Source organism: Myodes glareolus, chromosome 10 (genome assembly GCF_982192425.1).
Source record: "Myodes glareolus chromosome 10, mMyoGla1.1, whole genome shotgun sequence".
Lineage (NCBI taxonomy): Eukaryota > Metazoa > Chordata > Mammalia > Rodentia > Cricetidae > Myodes > Myodes glareolus.
Window position 1 is genome coordinate 1,676,954 of NC_142035.1, and position 20,429 is coordinate 1,697,382.

Genomic DNA, 20,429 nt, shown 5'->3' on the forward strand with positions numbered 1-20,429 from the left:
CTGTCAGGGATCTAGGCAGCCTCAGACCCTGCTTTTTCTCAACACAGGCTGCCGGTGTGATGTTGGTGGTGCCCTAGGCCAGGGCTGCGAACCAAGAACAGGAGCCTGCAGGTGCCGCCCTAACACCCAGGGCCCCACCTGCAGCGAGTAAGTATCTTCCGCTGGCTGGGGCTGAGCTGGGGAGGCAGCATGTACGGTGTCCCATATGTTCAGGACCCCACAGGGTACGCAGCTACCCCTTGGAGATCTGGGTGGCCGTGTGGGGCTAGTGCCTGTCCCACCCAGACACCTGTGCCGTGGCAGGCCGGCGAAGGACCACTACTTGCCGGACCTGCACCACATGCGTCTGGAATTGGAGGAGGCGGCCACTCCTGAAGGCCACGCTGTGCGCTTTGGCTTCAACCCTCTGGAGTTCGAGAACTTCAGCTGGAGAGGCTATGCGCACATGACGCCTATCCAGGTGGGTCCTGCTGCCCTTTCCCAGGGCTCGGTACAGGAACGGAACGAGATGGGTCTCCTGGCAAGGAGAATCACGGGAGCCAGGTCAGCAGTGGCCGGAGAAGTGACCCTGTTGTCTCAAACCCGCCACAGCCCAGGATCGTGGCCAGGCTGAACGTGACCTCCCCTGATCTCTTTCGGCTGGTCTTCCGATACGTCAACCGTGGACCCACGAGTGTGAACGGGCGTGTTTCTGTGCGTGAAGAGGGCAGGCTTTCTAGCTGCGTCAACTGTGAGTGGAGTCTGCTCACCCATCCCCTTCCTACCCCGTAGTCCACCTCTCGAGTCAAGCAGGTGGTGGACCCAAACTGTGGCCTCTTCATCCTGGCCCTCCACCCTGTGAGAGGTGTGCATTTCATGGGGGAAGTACAACCAGGGGAGTCGGGATGGCCTGAGGGCTGAACCCAGTCATCTTACCCTCCCCCACCTCAGGCACAGAGCAGAGTCAGCCAGTGACCTTCCCACCCAGCACAGAACCCGCCTTTGTCACTGTGCCCCAGAGGGGCTTTGGGGAACCCTTTGTGCTGAACCCTGGAATCTGGACCTTGCTGGTGGAGGCTGAAGGTGTACTCTTGGTGAGGCCAGGGCCACAGTGGGGTGAGGGCAGGCCCTGGGCCCCAGGGCCTTAGCACTCACCTCCCATCTCTCCCAGGACTATGTGGTCCTACTGCCGAGCACCTACTACGAGGCCGCTCTCCTCCAGCATCGAGTAACCGAGGCCTGTACCTACCAACCCTCGGCCCTGCACTCCAGAGAGAAGTAAAGTTCCACAGGATGGGTTGGGGCTGGATCCGGGGAGGACCTGTGCTGACCTGTGCTGACCTCCATCTCTGTCCCCCAGCTGTCTCCTCTATGCCCACCTACCCCTGGATGGCTTCCCGTCAGCAGCTGGAACCGAGGCCCTGTGTCGCTATGACAACAGCCTGCCTCGACCCTGCCCCACAGAGCAGCTCAGCCCTTCACACCCACCCCTGGCGACCTGTGTTGGCAGTGATGTGGGTATCTGAGGGTCTGTGGAAAGGGTGGGTGTCGTGGGCCTTGGTCTGGAGGAGGGGCTGTCTCAGTGGCCGAGTGCGTCCAAGGCAAGGTTGTAAGGTGATGGAGCTGGCATGCATGACCCATGGGACACTTGGTGGGAAGGGGACTCCCTTAGCTCTTCTGCTTCCTCTATGATCTTGTTTGGAGATGCCCTGGGCACCAGGACAGCTATAGGCAGCTGTGGGACAGATGAGGACCATGGGCCTCTGGTCACCCTCCCCTCCCCCAGGTGGACATCCAACTTGAGATGACAGTGCCTCGGCCAGGCCGTTACGCTCTGGTGGTGGAATATATCAGTGAAGAGTCCCACCAGGAGGTGGGTGTGGCTGTGCACACACCTCAGAGAGCCCCCCAGCACGGGATGCTCAGTCTCCATCCCTGTCCGTACAGGTAAACTTAGAGCAGGACAGGGTTGATGGGAGGACTCTATCCAGGGCTTCCCACTTATAGTCTATCCCTTTCCTCAGCTCCCTGTGTCGGGGTCCAGCACGGGATACCCAGCATCACCTGGCCACTTTCCACGTGGACTCTGAGGCCAGCATCCGTCTGACGGCTGAGCAGGCGCACTTCTTCCTGGTAAAGCCCCTTGAGCCCTTGAGCCCAGAGCAGCTTCTTAGAGCATGCTTTAAATATCTGTAAAAGAGAACAGAGCCTCTGGGTCCCGGGAGTCTGTGGTGTGGTGCTGCACGCTGTAGTTTGGCCCTGCCTATAGCTATTTGCTCGTGAAGGGGCTTATGAAGACCTGGACCTATTTTTGGCATCTAGCCTGCGAGAGTCCAACATAGAGATGGGTGGATGGAGAAAGAGTAGATCGATTGTAGGGTACCGTGAGGGTTGGGGGCTAGAAACTGTTACCAGGTCTGCATCCAAGTCTGGGCTATAGATGGAAGTTTCTGTCCTGCCTGGTCCCACAGCCGTTTAGTCCCAAAGAAACACACAAACTGTTTGACCTATTAGCTCGGGCTTATTATCAACTAGCTCTTACAACTTACAACTTAAATTAACCCTTAGTTCTTGTCTATGTTTAGCCATATGGCTTGGTACCTTTTCTTAGTGAGGCGTTCTCATCTTGCTTTCTCTGCGTCTGGATGATGACTGTGTCTCTCTGCCTTACCTCTTCCCAGAATTCTCTTAGTCTGGTCGCCCTGCCTATGTTTCCTACCTGGCTAATGGCCAATCAGCATTTTATTAAACCCATACAAGTGACAAATCTTTACAGTGTACAAGAGCATTATCCCATAGCCTTGGGCTCTAGACTGAAGGCAGGAGTGATTGAGGCTAGGCTCAGTGGACCCCAGGGGTCTAAAGTATGTGCCCAGCCCTCTCTCCTGTCCTCAGCTGTCCAGAGTACAGCCACATATCATTCTTCTGCCTACAGCACAGTGTCACTTTGGTTCCTGTGGATGAGTTCAACACAGAATTCGTGGAGCCCCGGGTCTTCTGTGTGAGCAGTCATGGCACCTTCAACCCTAGCAGGTAGTGGTGTTGGGAGTGGCTTGGGCAGGCAGCAGGGGCCCGTTGGCCATCAGTGTGCTCACTGCTGGTCCTCGCCAGCGCTGCCTGTCTGCCCTCCCGCTTCCCGAAGCCACCGCAGCCCATCATCCTTAAGGACTGTCAGGTCTTGCCGCTGCCTCCCGACCTCCCTCTGACCCAGTCTCAGGAGCTCACTCCAGGTGCACCCCCAGCTGGACCACAACCTCGGCCCCCAACTGTTGTGGATCCTAACGCGGAACCCACCTTGCTGCGCCACCCACAGGTGAGGGCTCAGGCTAGACGGAAGCCTCTACAGGGACAGGCGTGGTGTGGGGCAGGGCTCCGGGTCCCTATCCTCCACCCTTGGCAGATGCTCCAGACAACAGGAGGACCAGATAGTACCAGCTCCAGTCACTCATTGGAGACTCTTCCTACAGGGCACCGTCGTCTTCACCACCCAGGTGCCCACCCTGGGCCGCTATGCCTTCCTGCTGCACAGTTACCAGCCAGTCCACCCTACCTTCCCCTTGGAGGTTCTCATCAATGGTGGCCGCGTCTGGCAGGGTGAGTGGCTGAGTTGCCACACTGACAGGGGAGCAAACTGACTGGTGTCAGTTTTCTGCTAAGTGCTCTTAGTGAGTGGTAGCTCCACCTCCTCTACCTCCGTTCTCAGAAGTCTTATCCCAGCACCTGTTCCCTGTATTATGGCTCTCCATTTCTGTCACAAATGGTGAAGCAAATGTTGGTTTATAAGGTGCCTAGAGGACCTGGTCGCTTGTACTCGGGGTGGTCATGTATGGCTACGGCTAATTCACAAAGGATGAGGCCTGGTCTCAAAGGCTGCCTGTAGACTCGCTGCCTGTGACATGTCGTCACCTATAGCCCTGCCTGTGTCCCCCCATTTCTCTAACTGTGCCCTACACCCAGGATAGGGCAGCCGTACAGGTAGAGTGGTCGTTATTGGAGCCTGACTTCCGCGTTTTGACCCCCGGCAGGCCACGCCAACGCCAGCTTCTGCCCACATGGTTATGGCTGCCGTACCCTAGTGTTGTGTGAGGGCCAAACTATGCTGGATGTTACAGACAACGAGCTCACCGTGACCGTGCGTGTGCCAGAAGGCCGGTGGCTCTGGCTGGTGAGGCTTTGGGCTGGTGTCCGACTTGCAGAGGGGTCTTCCCTTCGTGTCTGATATCTGAGGGTATCAGCCAGAGCGTGTCACCTGTTTGCCAGGGTGTCTCCCATCACTAGTGCCGTGGGAGGCTGTAGAGGGTCCCCGAGAGCTAAACCACTAAGCCCAGCTGGTGGGGGGACCTTTCCAGAGGAAGAGGAACCTGGGTAACAGGAGAGAGGAGAGGACATGAGCAACACCAGAGGCTTGGCTTTTTTGTCTCTTCATTCCCCCAATCTGTGTTGCACTTCTAAGTAGCCCGAGTGCCTGACTAGAACAGCCATACCCTGGCCGTGGCTCTGTCCCCATTGCCCCAGCCAGGACCTCTTGCTAGACCCTCGTGAAGGTGATTATGTATTGTTTCTTAGGACAGCCATACCCTGGCCGTAGCTCTGTCCCCATCCCCCCAGCCAGGCCCTTTGTTAGACCCTCGTGAAGGTGCTGACGTCTCGTTTCTTAGGACTACATCCTCGTTGTCCCTGAGGACGCTTACAGCTCTGGTTACCTCCATGAGGAGCCCCTGGACAAATCCTATGACTTCATCAGCCACTGTGCCACCCATGGCTACCACATCAGGTGGGCTGGGGGAGGGCAGAATGGGGGTCTGGGGCGCAGGGGTTAGGCCAGGAGCCAGGCTCACCACTGCCTCTCAATGTAGCCCCAGCAGCTCATCTCTGTTCTGCCGGAATGCTGCTACCTCCCTGTCTCTCTTCTACAACAATGGGGCCCTACCGTGTGGTTGCCACGAGGTGGGTGCCACAAGCCCCACATGTGAACCCTTCGGGGGCCAGTGTCCCTGCCGGGGCCACGTCATTGGCCGTGACTGCTCCCGCTGCGCCACCGGCTACTGGGGCTTCCCCTTCTGCAGACGTGAGTAACGTGCTCGGAGCATAGGAGCCAGTGTGTGCTGAACCCCTAGGACTTCCTGGGGAATGGGGGTGCACCAGGATCCGGGGCATGATCAAGGGAGCTTTTTGGAGCCTAGCAGACTGGCCTGTCACTTCCTACCTGTGCACCTCCTAAAAGGTTCTAGGAAGCGGCAGGTGGCCAGTAGCTCCTGACAATGGCTCATTGATTATTCACGTCAAAGGAGCTGTGTGAGGTGCAGAGAGCTATGAGGAAGGGGTGGAACTAGGGTGTCCCTGCCACACCCTTGTGGGCTGCGCCTGGGGCCTGAGCGGGACCAGAGGGGTCAACAATGTTATCTACCCCGACAGCCTGTGACTGCGGTACCCGCTTGTGTGACGAGCTCACGGGTCAGTGCATATGCCCTCCGCGCACCATCCCTCCAGACTGCCTGGTCTGCCAACCACAGAGTTTTGGTTGCCACCCCCTGGTTGGCTGTGAGGAGTGTAACTGCTCAGGGCCCGGCGTCCAGGAGCTGACAGACCCCACCTGTGACGTGGACAGCGGCCAGTGCACGTGAGTGTAGATAGTACCCCCACTGTCTTGTGGCATCTCCGGTCGGGGAGAGCGTGGCCCAGCAACTCACTCCTCTGCATCTCAGAAGATGCTCTAGAGACCTGTGGGTTCTCGGTGACCCAGGGCTCTGGGTGACCCACATCGCCTTCATCCACGTGCAGATGCAGACCCAATGTAGCTGGGCGCCGCTGTGATACCTGTGCCCCGGGCTTCTATGGTTATCCTAGCTGCCACCCCTGCGACTGCCACGAGGCGGGCACCGTGGCCAGTGTGTGTGACCCCTTCACAGGCCAGTGCCATTGCAAGGTGAGCAGGGTCTTGGGTCCAGGTCACTTTCCTAAGTCACCTTCCTGGGCCCCCTTCCTGTATCATCTGCTTCCGTGAAGACATTGCCCTCAGCAGCCTTTCTGGGTCAGTGGGGCTTCCTGGAAACTTTTGGTGGAGGGGGGGAGGGGGGAAGGGGGGACAGGGGCAGGGGTAAAACTGATCTGTGGTCTGGTCTGGCCCTCAGCACACAGCCAACTGACCTTCGTTGTTCCCTGACCCCCTGACCTTAGGAGAATGTGCAGGGCTCCAGATGTGACCAGTGTCGCCTGGGGACCTTCTCCTTGGATGCAGCTAACCCCAAGGGCTGTACCCGCTGCTTCTGTTTTGGGGCGACCGAGCGTTGTGGGAGCTCTAACCATGCCCGACATGAGGTATCCTGTCCTAGCCTGGGACTGAGATGGGAACCCCTCGAGGGGCCCGAAATGCAGAGCAAGACCAAGTGTCTGCTCCGTGTGATGCATGCGTGTGCCCACAGTTTGTGGACATGGATGGCTGGGTGCTGTTGAGCAGCGATCGGCAGGTGGTGCCTCACGAGCTGCGGCCTGAGATGGAACTGCTGCACGCAGACCTGCGCCTCATAGCTGACAATTTCCCAGAGCTGTACTGGCAGGCTCCGGCCTCCTACCTGGGCGACAGGGTGAGTAGGAGCATTTGGTCTGAGGGGCTGTACTTTCTGGGGTACTGGGGAAAGTGGGTGCCAATGAGGGTACATCCAGGGACCCTGGAGCTATGTTGTAAAGGAGCGTGAGAGGTGGATGAGGGAGGATGCTGTAGGGAATGGATGTGGGAGAGAGGGGACCGGTCCCTCTGTGCTGGCTCCAGGTATCATCTTACGGTGGGACCCTCCACTATGAGCTCCACTCCGAGACCCAGCGAGGCGATGTCTTCATTCCATACGAGAGCCGGCCGGACGTGGTGCTGCAGGTAGCTGAGTGGGGTGGGTGCATCCGGCTAGGATAGTGGGCCAGCCTCAGTGCCAGCCCTGACCCTGGTCTGTGTGCTGGCTCTCAGGGCAACCAGATGAGCATCGCCTTCCTGGAGGTGGCATACCCTTCACCTGGCCACATTCACCGCGGACAGCTGCAGCTGGTAGAGGTGAGCAGAGCTGGTCAGGGCCCCAGAGTCTTTGTTCCCCACAGTGGAGGACAGCCCAGGGGTGGGAGACAGTGGACTCCTTTCTGATTACCCGTGAGTGGGGCAGCTCTGGTTTTAAGACCCTTGAACATAGTAGCTGAGAGGCTGGGGCTCCTTGACCTCTGACCCACTCTGGAAGCTGCCCCTCTGTGTCTGTCTGAATGTTGATCTTTCTTACTTTGTAGAGAGCTTCACTCTAGGCGCATCAAAGCTGCCTTCCAGTTCGTAGCTTGCTCTTTTTTAGTTTATCACATTTTATTAGAATGTGTGTGTATGCACGTGCGTACCCATGTATGCATGCTACAGCATGCGCGTGGAATCAGAGGACAACTTAACAGAATTGATTCTTGTCTCCCACCATGCGGGTTCCAGGGACTGACTGCTTGTCAGGCTGAGGGCAGGCACTGAGCCATCTCGCTGGCCCTGGAGTGTACACTGAGGCTGCTCTTCCATTCCCTGGCTGCCCAGACCCGAAATAACTACACAAAAACTGTATTCATTAAAACACTGCTTGGCCTAGTAGTTCACACTTCTTATTGGCTAGCTCTTATATCTTAAATTAACTCATTTCTATTCATCTGTGTATCACCATGCGGTTGTGGCCACATGGCTTCTCTTGGACCCCACCTACTCCCTCCTCTCTCTGCTTGGAATTCCCGCCTTGCCCTATTCTGCACTGCAATAGGCCTGAAGGAGCTTCTTTACTAACCAGTGATATTCACAGCATGCAGAGGGGAAGCCCACATCACTGTAGTTTTTTTTTTTTTCCTTTTTTTAAAATGTCCTTTGTTGAGTAGATTCTTGATATCTTCAAGTTTCTCAGGTTCTCGTGTTTGCTCAGATTTTGTGTCTGTCTTGTAAGAATACTTACCTCTCTGACGTCAGAAAGGACCTATTTTTTTTCTAAAAACTATTTTCTCTGCATATATAAATTCTTACTATCCCTGATTAGCTTTGTCATTTCCCTCACGGGTGGCTGCTGGAGTTCCCTTGCAGCCTCCCACTGAGGTCGTATCTCCACCCCACAGGGGAACTTCCGACACCTGGAGACTCACAACCCCGTGTCCCGGGAAGAACTTATGATGGTGCTGGCTGGCCTGGAGCAACTGCAGATCCGTGCCCTCTTCTCCCAGACCTCCGCCAGCGTCTCCCTGCGTCGAGTGGCGCTAGAGGTGGCCAGCGAGGCTGGCAGGGGGCCTCCGGCCAGCAATGTGGAGCTGTGTATGTGCCCTGCCAACTACCGTGGGGACTCATGCCAGGTAAAAAGTGGTCAGGGTGGCTGCTTGGCCATGAGGGTGCCCACCGCCGTGGGTCCTTCCCGAGTGTACTTCTGCCAGCATCTGCCCTCCGCTCTGTCCCATCTCCGCCCACGCATGTCTTCCTCTCCGTACCCTGCCAGCCGGCTTGTTCAGCCGACTGTTCCATTGTCACCTGTGACCTGACCATTTATCACTGTCTGCCCCTCCATACACAGCAGCTGTCACCCATCCCCCACAGCCATCATCCCTGATCCACTCGGCTTCCCAGCTCACCACCGTTCCCTCCCTCACTGGTGTCTCTCTGCCTGTGAAACTGGGTAATCTAGCATGATTTCCTGGGGAAGGGTTGTGATTGACCACCACTAGACAGATACGTTTGGGATAGAAAGAAGTAGCGCTGGTCACGAGCCACCCAGCCTAGTCATTCCGGAGCTGTGCCATCACCATTTGGCAGTGTGTCCACAGGTCCAGAGCCCCAACAGCCAGACAGAACTCCCGGACATTGTGATCCATGGTGTGGTATTCCTGCAGCTCCTGCTAGTGCATGAAGGTCCCCAGGGGCTGACCCGTGAGCTGCCTGTCCGGTCTGCTCAGCCTTGGGACTGGTACCACATCTCCTCACCCCCCCCCCCCAATCACTAATGTCCTACCTGCTTCCCCCAGGAATGTGCCCCTGGCTATTACAGGGACATCAAAGGTCTCTTCCTAGGCCGATGTGTCCCCTGTCAGTGTCATGGTCACTCGGACCGCTGCCTTCCTGGCTCTGGCACCTGTGTGGTGAGTACTGCCAAGCCTGGCCAGCCAAGGAAGACCTTGGGTACCAGCTGACTTAAGGTGGTGGGGGCGGGGTGGGGATGCATCTCTACTCTCAGCACTGACTTTCCACTGTGCCCCAGAGCTGCCAGCACAACACAGAAGGGGACCAGTGTGAGCGCTGCAGAGCGGGCTTTGTGAGTGCCGATCCTGACGACCCTGCGGCGCCCTGTGTGAGCTGCCCTTGCCCCTTGGCAGTACCCTCCAACAAGTAAGCAGCGTGCAGCCCCTGAGCGGCTGGGGTCGGCCCGGTGGGTGAACCCCAGCGCCAGTGCCTGCCCCTAATGGAGAGGTGTCCCTGTGTAGCGACTGCTTTGTCTCTTTCTTGCAGCTTTGCCGATGGCTGCGTCTTACGAAATGGCCGAACCCAGTGCCTCTGCAGGCCAGGCTATGCCGGGGCCTCCTGTGAGCGGTAATTAGGCGGGGTGACTTCATACAAGACCCTCGGGCACCCTGAGTGGGGCCACCAGATCCTGACTGCCCCTTTTCTCTTTGTCATCTATTCCTAGCTGTGCACCTGGCTTTTTTGGAAACCCTCTGGTGCTGGGCAGCTCCTGTCAGCCCTGTGACTGCAGTGGCAATGGAGACCCCAACATGATCTTCAGTGACTGTGACCCCCTGACGGGCGCTTGTCGTGGCTGCCTTCGTCACACCACAGGGCCCCATTGTGAAAGCTGTGCCCCTGGCTTCTATGGCAATGCTTTGTTGCCCGGCAACTGTACCCGTAAGCGCTGAGTGGAGTTTTGGATGCACCCTAAGGACAGGTTCTGTGCCACTGTGACCAGGCTTCCTTCCCTACAGGGTCAGATCCTCCTTGGTGGCCAGCTTCATGGCCAGACTCTATCCTTGCCTTGTCCCCCCATTCAGGGCAAGGCTGCAGGGAGGAGGCCAAACAGGATCAAGAGGCCTGGGCCAAATCATAGGAAAAGCTGTAGGAAGTAAGGGGCTAGGTTTGGAAGGACTGGAATGGGGACAGCGCAGTGACCATAGCCCCCACTTTCTGCAGGGTGTGACTGTTCCCCGTGCGGGACAGAAGCCTGTGATCCTCAGAGTGGGCGCTGCCTGTGCAAGGCAGGCGTAACTGGACAACGCTGTGACCGCTGTTTGGTAGGGCTGGGAGCAGGCCTGAGGATGGGGCAGGCTCCAGGGAGGGGCCAGGCCTGTCGAGCTGTACTCCTGGCCTCTGGAGGAATGAGCAATGGGTTTGACTGGACCTGGGGAGCCCGAGACAGCCTGTTTCCCGCACTGGAGGACACAGGGTGCCGAGGGCAGGGCAGGCCATTGACCGCAGGGTGTGTTACAGGAAGGACACTTTGGCTTTGAGCAGTGCCAAGGCTGCCACCCTTGTGCCTGTGGACCAGCCGCCAAGGGCTCTGAGTGCCACCCTCAGAGCGGTCAGTGCCATTGCCAGCCAGGGACCACAGGGCCCCAGTGCCGCGAGTGTGCCCCTGGCTACTGGGGGCTCCCGGAGAAGGGCTGCAGGCGTGAGTACGGGAGTGTGACCAGACAGGGTGGAGGGGAGGGCATCCTTGGAACCCTACAGCTAATCTACCTACCCCTCCTGCCGCAGGCTGCCAGTGTCCACAAGGCCACTGTGACCCACACACGGGCCGCTGCACCTGTCCCCCAGGGCTCAGTGGGGAGCGGTGTGACACCTGCAGCCAGCAGCACCAGGTGCCTGTGCCAGGCGGGCCCGGGGACCATGGCGTACACTGTGAAGGTACGCCCTTGCCGCGCCCTTCCCGCTCTTTCTGTCCTGCCTGTTTGTAGGGGTTGCCCAGGCCTGTCACGACCTGGTGTTCCTTCCCTGTCTGAAGTAACCTCAGCACCCCAGAGGGACCCCAACTGTCCATCTCCATGTCCCGAGGGATTATCATGAGTCCGTGCCTAACCTGATAGTCACTCTCTTGCTCCTAAATTGGGGGTGCTGCTCTGAAACTGGCCGCTGCCCCTTCAGCAGGCCCTGCTGCCAGGATTTTCCCCAATAGAGTGCTCCATAGCCCCCAAGGCCAGCTTCCTCCTGACCAGATGAGGGTCTTCGCCCGTCCCTGAGATGCCCTTGCTGACCTCTCCCCCCTGTGATTTTGGCCATGACTGGGTCTCCTGTGCCAACCTCCTGTGCCTCTTACCTGACCCCGTGCCGACTCCATTTTCCTGATCAATTCCTGCCCTGACCCGGTCACCCCATTACCCATAACCCTGGTGGTGGCCTCTCATACTGACTCCATGGCGCTAACCCGTTCTTCGACTGGTCCTCTAATCCCTGGCTAAGCTGTATCCTCCGTGTCTGCTCCCCTCTGCCCGCAGTGTGTGACCACTGTGTGGTCCTGCTTCTGGATGACCTCGAGAGAGCTGGTGCCCTCCTCCCCGCCATCCGCGAGCAGCTGCAGGGCATCAATGCCAACTCAGCAGCCTGGGCCAGGCTGCACAGGTTGAATACCTCCATTGCTGACCTGCAGGTATTTCGTGCCCACCTGCCTTCCCTGCTTCCTCCAGCTGGCCACGTGGTACTTAGCTCTCGCCCCCAACAGAGCAAGCTCCGGAGCCCGCTGGGACCCCGCTACCAGACAGCACAGCAGCTGCAGACTCTAGAGCAACAGAGTTCAAGCCTTCAGCAGGATGTTGAGCGGCTGGGCAGTCAGGCAAGACCTGTGAACTCCGCCCCCAGCCCTCTCCTTGGGAAGCCCTCACCCCTGGCACCCCCGTCCTTGACACCAATCCCCCCCCAGATCTCTCAGTCATCCTCCCCCCTGACTCCAGGACCACCCTTTTTACCGTACTCATGTTCTAGACATTGTACCCACAAACACCGCAGCTGAGGAAAACTGTACCCACAGGCCACAGGGGCCCAGGACCGGGCAGGCCAGTTGAAGGACAACACGGAGGCCACGCTGGACCGGGCACAGACATTGCTGGAGACTGTGCGTGCTGCGGACCGTGCCCTGAGCGGTAGGACTAACTGATGCGTGGGTCTCCTATAGGGTAGGCTGCTTGGGCGGTGGGCAGGACTTCCTGGGAGTCTCCCCTTGAGCTGGCTGGGTCCTGTCTGTTTATCCCCTGGGCAGGTGGCTGCCTTGGGTCTGTTGGTTCCCTTAGCACTGGACTGACCATCACCCCCTCCACTGGGAATACTTGCAAAACTAAGTATTCCAGGGACTGAGAACAAACTGGGGCTCCCAAGCATAGGACAGGATCTGGCTCAGCCAAAGGATTGGAAGAAAACTGAATTTTCTGCTTAGGGAAGGCCTGGAAGTGGGCTGACCCAGCATGTCAGGATCGCGGAAGGGAACAGGTGTAGGAAATACAGGCAGAGAAGGGTGTGTCCTCTAAGAGCCGCTAATGTGCTGTCGGGATATGTGCTGCTAACCTGCCGAAGTGCCCCTGACGGGTCTCAGACCTGGAAGTGGATGAGTGGAAGCCACTCCCAGGCCCTGACCATCCTCTCCCTGCAGAGCTGGCTTCTCGCATGGGCCAAGTGTCCCCAGGCAATGTCTCAACACCGTCTGGTGAGCAGCTGCGCTGGGCACTGGCCGAAGTGGAACGGCTACTCTGGGATATGCGGACTCGGGACCTGGGGGCCCCGCGGGCTGTGGCGGAGGCTGAACTGGCAGAAGCCCAAAGGCGTGAGTGGGGCCCGAGTCATGTTAGGGTGGACTGGACGGGGACTGGATAGAGGCTGGGGTGCGTGAGAGTGACCACCCTCCTACTCTGGTGTTGGCCAGTGATGGCTCGTGTGCAGGAGCAGCTGACCAACTTCTGGGAGGAGAACCAGTCGCTGGCCACACGCATTCGGGACCAGCTGGCCCAGTACGAGGCTGGTCTCATGGACCTCCGTGAGGCCCTGAACCACGCCGTCAATACTACCCGGGAGGCTGATGAACTCAACAGCCGCAACCAGGAGCGGCTGAAAGAAGCCCTAGTAAGTGCATCTGCTTCTTGCCCCTGTTCCTGCCTCCCCCTCTCCAGGCCTGTCTTCTACATGCCTAGCTTTCTATCAGCTCTCTTCCCGTTCTCCGTTCTCTCCCTGCCTCCTACCCTCTCTACATCTCCACTCATCTACTTTGTCCTTTCCGCCTATCGGCCATGCTCTCCCTGCTCTCTGCCCTTCTATCCCCGCTTCTCTCTGCTCTCTCTCCTATCCTTGACCCCCTCCCTCCTCTCATTGCCCTCTTCCCTTTTCCTTGCTCTCGGCTTTCCCCTCCCTCCTGTTCTCCCCTTCCCAGCTATCCCCTCCCTCCTGTTCTCCCCCTTCCCAGCTATCCCCTCCTTCCTGTTCTCCCCTCCCCCTATTCCCCTCTCTCTGTCCTCCCCTCCCCTGCTTCCCCCCACTCTCCCCCCCCACTCTCCCCCTTGTTCTCCCCCTTGCTCCACCCCACCCTTCCCTCCCCCTGCTTTTCCCCCTTCTCTCCCCCCTGTCCTCCCCTCCCCCCTGCTTTCCCCTTTCCCTTCCCCCTGCTCTCCCCCGCCCCATCCTCCCCTCCCCCTCCCCCGTGATGCTTAGGGCCCCATTACATCATTTATTCCCATTCTCCTAAAATCTTGTCCCAAGCAATGGAAACAAGAGCTGTCTCAGGACAATGCCACCCTAAAGGCCACGCTTCAGGATGCCAGCCTCATCTTGGGCCGTGTTTCTGAGCTTCTCCAGGGCATGGACCAGGCTAAGGAAGTAAGTCCAGCCCCACCATCTCACTTGTTCCTGGCCAGTTCCTCCCAGCTTTTCGGCTGCATGCAGAGCTCCATCTGGTCCTGGGGTCCCAAATTAGGAGGGTAATCAAGCCCATTCCCCACCTCAGGACCTAGAGCACCTGGCGGCCAGTCTGGACGGAGCCTGGACACCCTTACTGAAGAAGATGCAGGCCTTCTCCCCAGCCAGCAGCAAGGTGGACTTGGTGGAGGCTGCTGAGGCCCACGCTCAGAAGCTGAATCAGCTGGCGATCAACCTGTCTGGGTGAGTGGCACCTCCAGGGTGCAGTCTGGGTGCCCGTGGGTGCAACTGACCCTAAGTAGGGTGGCAGGTCTGGGAGGGTTCCTGGAGGGAGATCATTATTCTAGAAGGATCCAGGCTTTCTATAGCCTCGTGGAAAGTTTGGGGCCCAAATTTTGGCAGAAAGGAGCAGATCTAAAGGGGTTAGACGCAGACCCCCGAGATGTGGCCAGCCAGGCTGTGATCTCCAGCACCCCCATCCTCATAGACCATAATCCTCCTTCCCCCCACAGCATCATCCAGGGCATCAATCAGGACCGCTTCATTCAGAGGGCTGTGGAGGCCTCCAATGCCTATAGCAGCATCCTGCAGGCCGTTGACCATAATCCTCCTTCCCCCCACAGCATCATCCAGGGCATCAATCAGGACCGCTTCATTCAGAGGGCTGTGGAGGCCTCCAATGCCTATAGCAGCATCCTGCAGGCCGTTGAGGCTGCCGAGGGCGCCGCAGGCCAGGCTCTGCAGCAGGCCAGCCGCACGTGGGAGGTGAGCCCTGAGCACCTGTGACTCCCAGGAGCCCTGTTCCCCAGTCCCAGTGGTGGGAACAGCCCTGTGTAAATAGCTCCTGATCTTCTGCAGACAGTGGTGCAGCAGGGCCTAGCAGCCCGAGCCAGACAGCTCTTAGCCAACAGCAGCCTGTTGGAGGAGACCATCCTTGGGCACCGGGAGAGACTGGGTGTTGGTGAGTTTTCGGATCCTTGGGGGTACACTAACCTCTGGGACATGGCCATGTAGCTTTGGGGTGGTTCTATCATGCTTCAGGGTGAGAATCAATAGGCACTGGACATGCCTGCCCTGTGTGGCCTTTGCAGGATGGTTCTACTCCAGGGGGCAGGGATGGTGATAATGTCTGCCTGCCTTAGTGGTATGCCAAGGGACCAGCCAGAGAGGGATGAAGTTCAAGGCCTCTGTCTTTGTTCTCTGCCCATCTCTGGGTGGGACTCCGTGCCACTGAGGCTGCCTCCTTCTCCACAGCTCAGGGTCGCCTGCAAGCTGCAGGGATCCAGCTGCATGATGTCCGGGCCAGGAAGGACCAGCTGGCAGCCCGGATCCGGGAGGCACAAGCCATGCTGGCCATGGACACGGGTATGTGGTTTCTCTGCTCTTGCCCATTGCTCCTTTGCGACCCGTAGTGCCTTGTGAGAGTGGGCACATTCACGCCAGTGGCTGGCGAGTCACTGCTGTGGTCAGTGCGTCTGAGGAGGCGCCTATGCTAAGGTATCTGGGGTTGTGCCTCTGACGTGAGGCACAGGTCACCAGAGTGCTGGACAGTGGTGAAGGCACGGGACGAGGAGCTGTAGCTAGCGGCAGATACAGGAGCATGTCCTGTTGGCTCAAGAGAAGGCCATTCCTAGAAAAGACCAGCTGATCAGTGACCATAGAGGTCAGAGGGGGGTTCATTTGGCTCCCTCTCCAAGGGGGCTCCGGACTGACAACAGCATGGTTTGACCTATGACCTAGTTGTCTAGATTTCCCCACGGCCACCAAAATGTCCCAGGCACACCTGGGTACAAACCTCAAAACCTGGGCAAGACTCGGGAATTGATGGTGGTCCCCAGTTGGGAGGACGGCAAGACCAAGAAAGGTGTCTGGGTAGAATTCTGAGTGTATTGAGATGCAGGTATGGGGCTTATGCTACCCATGAGGCAGGCATCTAGGGTGGCCTCAGAAACATGAAGCTGGCCCTTGCTGGGCACGGCCTCCATCTGCTACAGGTGAGACCAGTCAGAAGATCGCTCATGCCAAGGCTGTGGCTACCGAAGCCCTGGACACAGCCACCCGTGTGCAGTCCCAGCTTCAGAGCATGCAGAAGAATGTGGAGCGATGGCAGAGCCAGCTGGGGGGCCTGCGAGGCCAGGACCTGGGCCAGGTGGAACGTGATGCAAGCAGTTCAGGTGAGCTGGCGGCCCTTGTCCTCCCGGGGGGCCAGGCTGTGGGAGACAAGGCTCTCAGCCCATCTTTCCTGCAGTGTCCACCCTGGAGAAGACACTGCCACAGCTATTGGCCAAACTGAGCCGTCTGGAGAACCGTGGAGTGCATAATGCCAGCCTGGCCTTGTCTGCCAACATCGGTCGTGTGCGCCAGCTCATCGCCCAGGCCCGGGGTGCTGCCAACAAGGTGGGCTTCTGGCCTCAGGGCCGTGTTGTAGAACAATGGGACCCGGGAGGCTGGGTAGTGAACTCTCATCTACTACGCTCCAGGTCAAGGTGTCTATGAAGTTCAATGGGCATTCAGGGGTGCAGCTGCGTGCCCCACGTGACCTCGCCGACCTTGCTGCCTACACTGCCCTCAAGTTCTACCTCCAGAGCCCGGTGCCTGCGCCTGCACCAGGCGAGAACACTGGGGACCGCTTTGTTCTGTATATGGGCAGCCGCCAGGTACCAGCCAAGCCGGAACGGGGATGGGTCATAGTGGACTGGAAGTTAGAAACGGGTGGTGCTTGATCCCCATACTAACTGTGTCCTCTGGCTGCCACCGCAGGCCACTGGGGACTACATGGGTGTGTCTCTGCGTAATCAGAAGGTGCACTGGGTGTACAGGCTAGGTGAGAAAGGCCTCACAACTCTGAGCATTGATGAGAACATTGGGGAGCAGTTTGCCACCATCAGCATTGACAGGTACAGATGCCTTGAAGAGAGGGTTAGACACTTGTGGTTCAGAGTCCCCTGTCTATTTCTCATCCCTCACCTCTGCCCCTAGGACCCTCCAGTTTGGCCACATGTCTGTCACGGTGGAGAAGAACACGGTTCAGGAGATCAAGGGGGACACGGTGGCCCCAGGGTTGGAGGGGCTGCTGAGCCTACGGCCTGATGACTTTGTCTTCTATGTGGGAGGATACCCCAGCAACTTCACGGTGAGCCTGGCTCAGCCTCTGGGTAGTCCTGTCTGTCTTGAGCTGGTGGGAGAAAGCCCATCCTCCTGCAGTCTGAGTGTCCACTGGTCCCTGTGAAGTCGGAAGGTGGTACCCTAAGCGTGCACCTTTACCCACAGCCCCCTGAACCCCTCCGACTCCCTGGCTACCTGGGCTGCATTGAGATGGACACATTGAACGAGGAGGTGGTCAGCCTCTACAACTTTGAGCAGACCTTCAAGCTGGACACTGCAGTGGATAAGCCCTGTGCTCGGTAGGAAAGGCCTGGCACCCTGTGTCTCCACTCACCCCCACCCCCTCCCCCACTGACCCGAAGCCTCTAATGTGCAGCTCCAAGGCCACTGGTGACCCGTGGCTCACGGATGGCTCCTACCTGGATGGCAGCGGTTTCGCCCGCATCAGCTTTGAAAAGCAGTTCAGCCAAACAAAGCGTTTTGATCAGGAGCTGCGGCTCGTGTCTTACAATGGGATCATCTTTTTCCTCAAGCAAGAGGCAAGGCTGACCCTGTGCCCCACCTTCTCCCTCATGCTGGCTCTGCCCTGCTCTGCCTCCTCCCAGTGCATCTGAGCTGACCCTGCTCTGCCCTGTTCCTGCAGAGCCAGTTCCTGTGCCTGGCAGTGCAGGATGGCACCCTGGTGCTCCTTTATGACTTTGGCTCAGGCCTGGAGAGTGCCACCCCACTGCAGCCCCCACAACCCCTGACAGCAGCCAGCAAGGCGGTAAGGCAAGGGGCCTGGGGCTAGGAGGACCAGCAGGGGCTTGGCTTTCCTGAAGCCCGCTGCCCCTTCCCTGCAGATCCAGGTGTTCCTGCTGGCTGGCAGCCGCAAGCGTGTGCTGGTGCGGGTGGAGAGGGCCACCGTGTTCAGCGTGGAACAGGACAACACGCTGGAGATGGCAGATGCCTACTACCTGGGGGGGGTGCCACCTGAGCAGCTGCCCTCAAGGTGAGCATGGGCCCTGGGGCATGTGGGGGTCCCAGTGCCAGCAGGGCAGCCACTCAAGATCTGACTGCCCTGCAGCCTCCAGAAGCTCTTCCCCTCGGGAGGGTCTGTTCGCGGCTGCATCAAAGGCATCAAGGCCCTGGGCAAGTACGTGGACCTCAAACGGTTGAACACCACGGGTATCAGCTTCGGTTGCACCGCTGACTTGCTAGTGGGCCGTGCCATGACTTTCCACGGCCATGGCTACCTGGCCTTGGCACTTCCCGAAGTAGTGCCCATCACTGGCAACATCTACTCTGGCTTTGGCTTCCGTGGCACGCAGGAGAACAGCCTGCTCTACTATCGTGTCTCCCCGGTGAGCTGACGGCAACTCGCTTGCACCACAGCCATGGTCTGGGCCTGTGGGGGTTGGAAGGAATGAGTCTGGACTCCTGGCCTAGCCAACTTGACCTTGCCTCTGTCCCTAGGATGGGTCATACCAGGTATCCCTGGATGAGGGCCATTTGACACTCCAATTTATGAAAACAGCGGTGAAAACTCAAGGCATCTTCGCCGATGGTGCCCCCCACTATGTTGCCTTCTATACCAATAGCACACAGTAAGCCCTGCTTCAGGCAAAGAGGGAAAGGGTGCCAGCATGTTCTACAGGAGGGTCTGGGTGAGGCCGGCCCTTCAAGAAGAATGTGCCAGGATGGGAACACTGCCTTCTCCTCAGGGTCAATCTGTTTGTGGACGACCAGCTACAAGAGATAGTCCCCTACCAGAGAACACTTGCCACGCTCCAACCGCAGCCTGAGGAACCACGGCTTCTCCTGGGAGGCCTGCCTAAGTCTGGTACCTCCCACAACTTCAGTGGCTGCATCAGCAATGTGTTTGTGCAGCGGTGAGCTGGTTGGTGTCGGGATGAGGTCTGTCCCAGCTGACCACCCCCCATGCCCATGCCAGTTACTGACAGGTACCCATCTGCCCCCCCACAGACTTCGGGGGCCACAGCGTGTGTTTGACCTACAGCAGAACATGGGCAGTGTCAATGTGAGCATAGGCTGCACACCAGCCCAACTCGTCCGGACCTCGAGGGCCACAGCTCAGAAGGTGAGTGTGTGGGCAGGGCTAGGGGAGCTGGGAGGTTGGCTACAGGGGGTGGTAGTGCACGCCTTTAATCCCAGCACTTGGGAGGCAGAAGCAGGTGGATCTCTGTGAGTTCGAGGCCAGCCTGGTCTCCAGAGCGAGTTCCAGGACTGGCTCCATAGCTACTGAGAAACCCTGTCTCAAAAAAACAACAAACACCAGCCCCTGCACCGTGGTGTGCTGTGCCCTAGGTCTCCCGCCGCAGCCGCCAACCCAGCCAGGACCTTGCCTGTACACCACCCTGGCTCCCCGGGACTATTCAGGATTCATACCAGTTTGGGGGGCCCCTGCCCAGTTACCTGCAGTTTGTGGGTGTCTCCCCATCTCGCAGGAATAGGTAAGGCTGGTCAGGTCAGGCTTGGGTGGGATTGGAGGTGCTGCCAAGGCTGACGCCATGCTTGGCTTCCAGGCTCCACCTCTCGATGCTTGTCCGCCCGCATGCTGCTTCCCAGGGCCTCTTGCTTTCCACCGTCCCCCAATCAAGCCATGGTTCTTCACTGGTACTCTTTCTGAGCCACGGACACTTTGTCGCGCAGACGGAAGGCCCTGGGCCCCGGCTCCAGGTCCAGAGTCACCAGCACTCCCGGGCTGGCCAGTGGCACAGGGTGAGAGATTAAGGTGTGGGTGGCAAGGCACGGGGAATGCATCTGAAAGCTGCCTTCTCCCCAGAGTCCTGGGATACAGCTGACCAGGTTACTTCTTCCACCCAGGTGTCTGTGCGCTGGGGAATGCAGCAGATCCAGCTTGTGGTGGACGGCAGCCAGACCCGGAGCCAGAAGGCACCCCGCCATCGGGTCCACAGGGCAGAGGGCCCACAGCCCCACACCCTCTTTGTGGGAGGTCTCCCTGCCAGCAGTTATAGCTCCAGGCTCCCTGTGAGAACCATACTACCCCATCCCTAGCCTTAGCCTAGACATCAGCAGCCCCAGCCTGACATCAGCCGTCCGTTCCTGCAGGTGTCTGTAGGCTTCAGTGGCTGTGTGAAGAATCTGCAGCTGAATAAGCGGCCCCTGAGGGCTCCAACGCAAATGGTGGGGGTCGTACCCTGTGTCTCAGGCCCCCTGCAAGATGGCCTGTTCTTCCCAGGCAGTGAAGGAATTGTCACCTTAGGTGTGTGAAGCAAGGGAGGTCCTGTGGGTGTAGGGGCTCTAAGCTAGGGCCTGGACCTCTCCCATCACTGCCCCTCCCCACAGAGCTCTCCAAGGACAAGCTGCCCCACGTTAGCCTGGAGTTAGAGATACGGCCCTTGGCAGCTGCTGGCCTCATCTTCCACCTGGGCCAGGCCCAGGCTACGCCCTACGTGCAGCTGCAGGTGTTGACAGAACAGGTGAGCAGGGCTGTGGTGCTGAGGGATTTCCTCCTCCACCACTG

General features: G+C 58.6%; 1 protein-coding gene across 1 annotated transcript in view; it reads left to right on the forward strand.

The window, feature by feature from the left end:
- Positions 1-20,429, forward strand: part of Lama5 (laminin subunit alpha 5) — a 46,689-nt gene that overhangs the window by 25,301 nt on the left and 959 nt on the right. The window contains exons 21-76 of the mRNA XM_087910912.1: positions 48-147; positions 304-460; positions 592-730; positions 931-1,073; positions 1,151-1,257; positions 1,340-1,493; positions 1,766-1,926; positions 2,004-2,112; positions 2,915-3,012; positions 3,091-3,292; positions 3,447-3,573; positions 4,005-4,144; positions 4,638-4,753; positions 4,836-5,047; positions 5,395-5,599; positions 5,761-5,905; positions 6,157-6,297; positions 6,402-6,563; positions 6,749-6,850; positions 6,938-7,021; positions 8,089-8,319; positions 8,983-9,096; positions 9,216-9,343; positions 9,464-9,544; positions 9,642-9,856; positions 10,139-10,239; positions 10,436-10,616; positions 10,703-10,852; positions 11,440-11,591; positions 11,664-11,774; positions 11,970-12,081; positions 12,585-12,755; positions 12,855-13,051; positions 13,682-13,798; positions 13,926-14,080; positions 14,350-14,602; positions 14,696-14,798; positions 15,092-15,202; positions 15,832-16,011; positions 16,086-16,234; positions 16,318-16,494; positions 16,598-16,734; positions 16,817-16,970; positions 17,108-17,241; positions 17,319-17,481; positions 17,586-17,708; positions 17,785-17,933; positions 18,009-18,285; positions 18,398-18,528; positions 18,646-18,813; positions 18,908-19,022; positions 19,250-19,395; positions 19,468-19,663; positions 19,769-19,933; positions 20,015-20,168; positions 20,252-20,385. Coding sequence (XP_087767038.1) covers positions 48-147; positions 304-460; positions 592-730; positions 931-1,073; positions 1,151-1,257; positions 1,340-1,493; positions 1,766-1,926; positions 2,004-2,112; positions 2,915-3,012; positions 3,091-3,292; positions 3,447-3,573; positions 4,005-4,144; positions 4,638-4,753; positions 4,836-5,047; positions 5,395-5,599; positions 5,761-5,905; positions 6,157-6,297; positions 6,402-6,563; positions 6,749-6,850; positions 6,938-7,021; positions 8,089-8,319; positions 8,983-9,096; positions 9,216-9,343; positions 9,464-9,544; positions 9,642-9,856; positions 10,139-10,239; positions 10,436-10,616; positions 10,703-10,852; positions 11,440-11,591; positions 11,664-11,774; positions 11,970-12,081; positions 12,585-12,755; positions 12,855-13,051; positions 13,682-13,798; positions 13,926-14,080; positions 14,350-14,602; positions 14,696-14,798; positions 15,092-15,202; positions 15,832-16,011; positions 16,086-16,234; positions 16,318-16,494; positions 16,598-16,734; positions 16,817-16,970; positions 17,108-17,241; positions 17,319-17,481; positions 17,586-17,708; positions 17,785-17,933; positions 18,009-18,285; positions 18,398-18,528; positions 18,646-18,813; positions 18,908-19,022; positions 19,250-19,395; positions 19,468-19,663; positions 19,769-19,933; positions 20,015-20,168; positions 20,252-20,385 — 8,339 coding nt within the window. The remainder of the gene's footprint in view (positions 1-47; positions 148-303; positions 461-591; positions 731-930; positions 1,074-1,150; positions 1,258-1,339; positions 1,494-1,765; positions 1,927-2,003; positions 2,113-2,914; positions 3,013-3,090; positions 3,293-3,446; positions 3,574-4,004; positions 4,145-4,637; positions 4,754-4,835; positions 5,048-5,394; positions 5,600-5,760; positions 5,906-6,156; positions 6,298-6,401; positions 6,564-6,748; positions 6,851-6,937; positions 7,022-8,088; positions 8,320-8,982; positions 9,097-9,215; positions 9,344-9,463; positions 9,545-9,641; positions 9,857-10,138; positions 10,240-10,435; positions 10,617-10,702; positions 10,853-11,439; positions 11,592-11,663; positions 11,775-11,969; positions 12,082-12,584; positions 12,756-12,854; positions 13,052-13,681; positions 13,799-13,925; positions 14,081-14,349; positions 14,603-14,695; positions 14,799-15,091; positions 15,203-15,831; positions 16,012-16,085; positions 16,235-16,317; positions 16,495-16,597; positions 16,735-16,816; positions 16,971-17,107; positions 17,242-17,318; positions 17,482-17,585; positions 17,709-17,784; positions 17,934-18,008; positions 18,286-18,397; positions 18,529-18,645; positions 18,814-18,907; positions 19,023-19,249; positions 19,396-19,467; positions 19,664-19,768; positions 19,934-20,014; positions 20,169-20,251; positions 20,386-20,429) is intronic.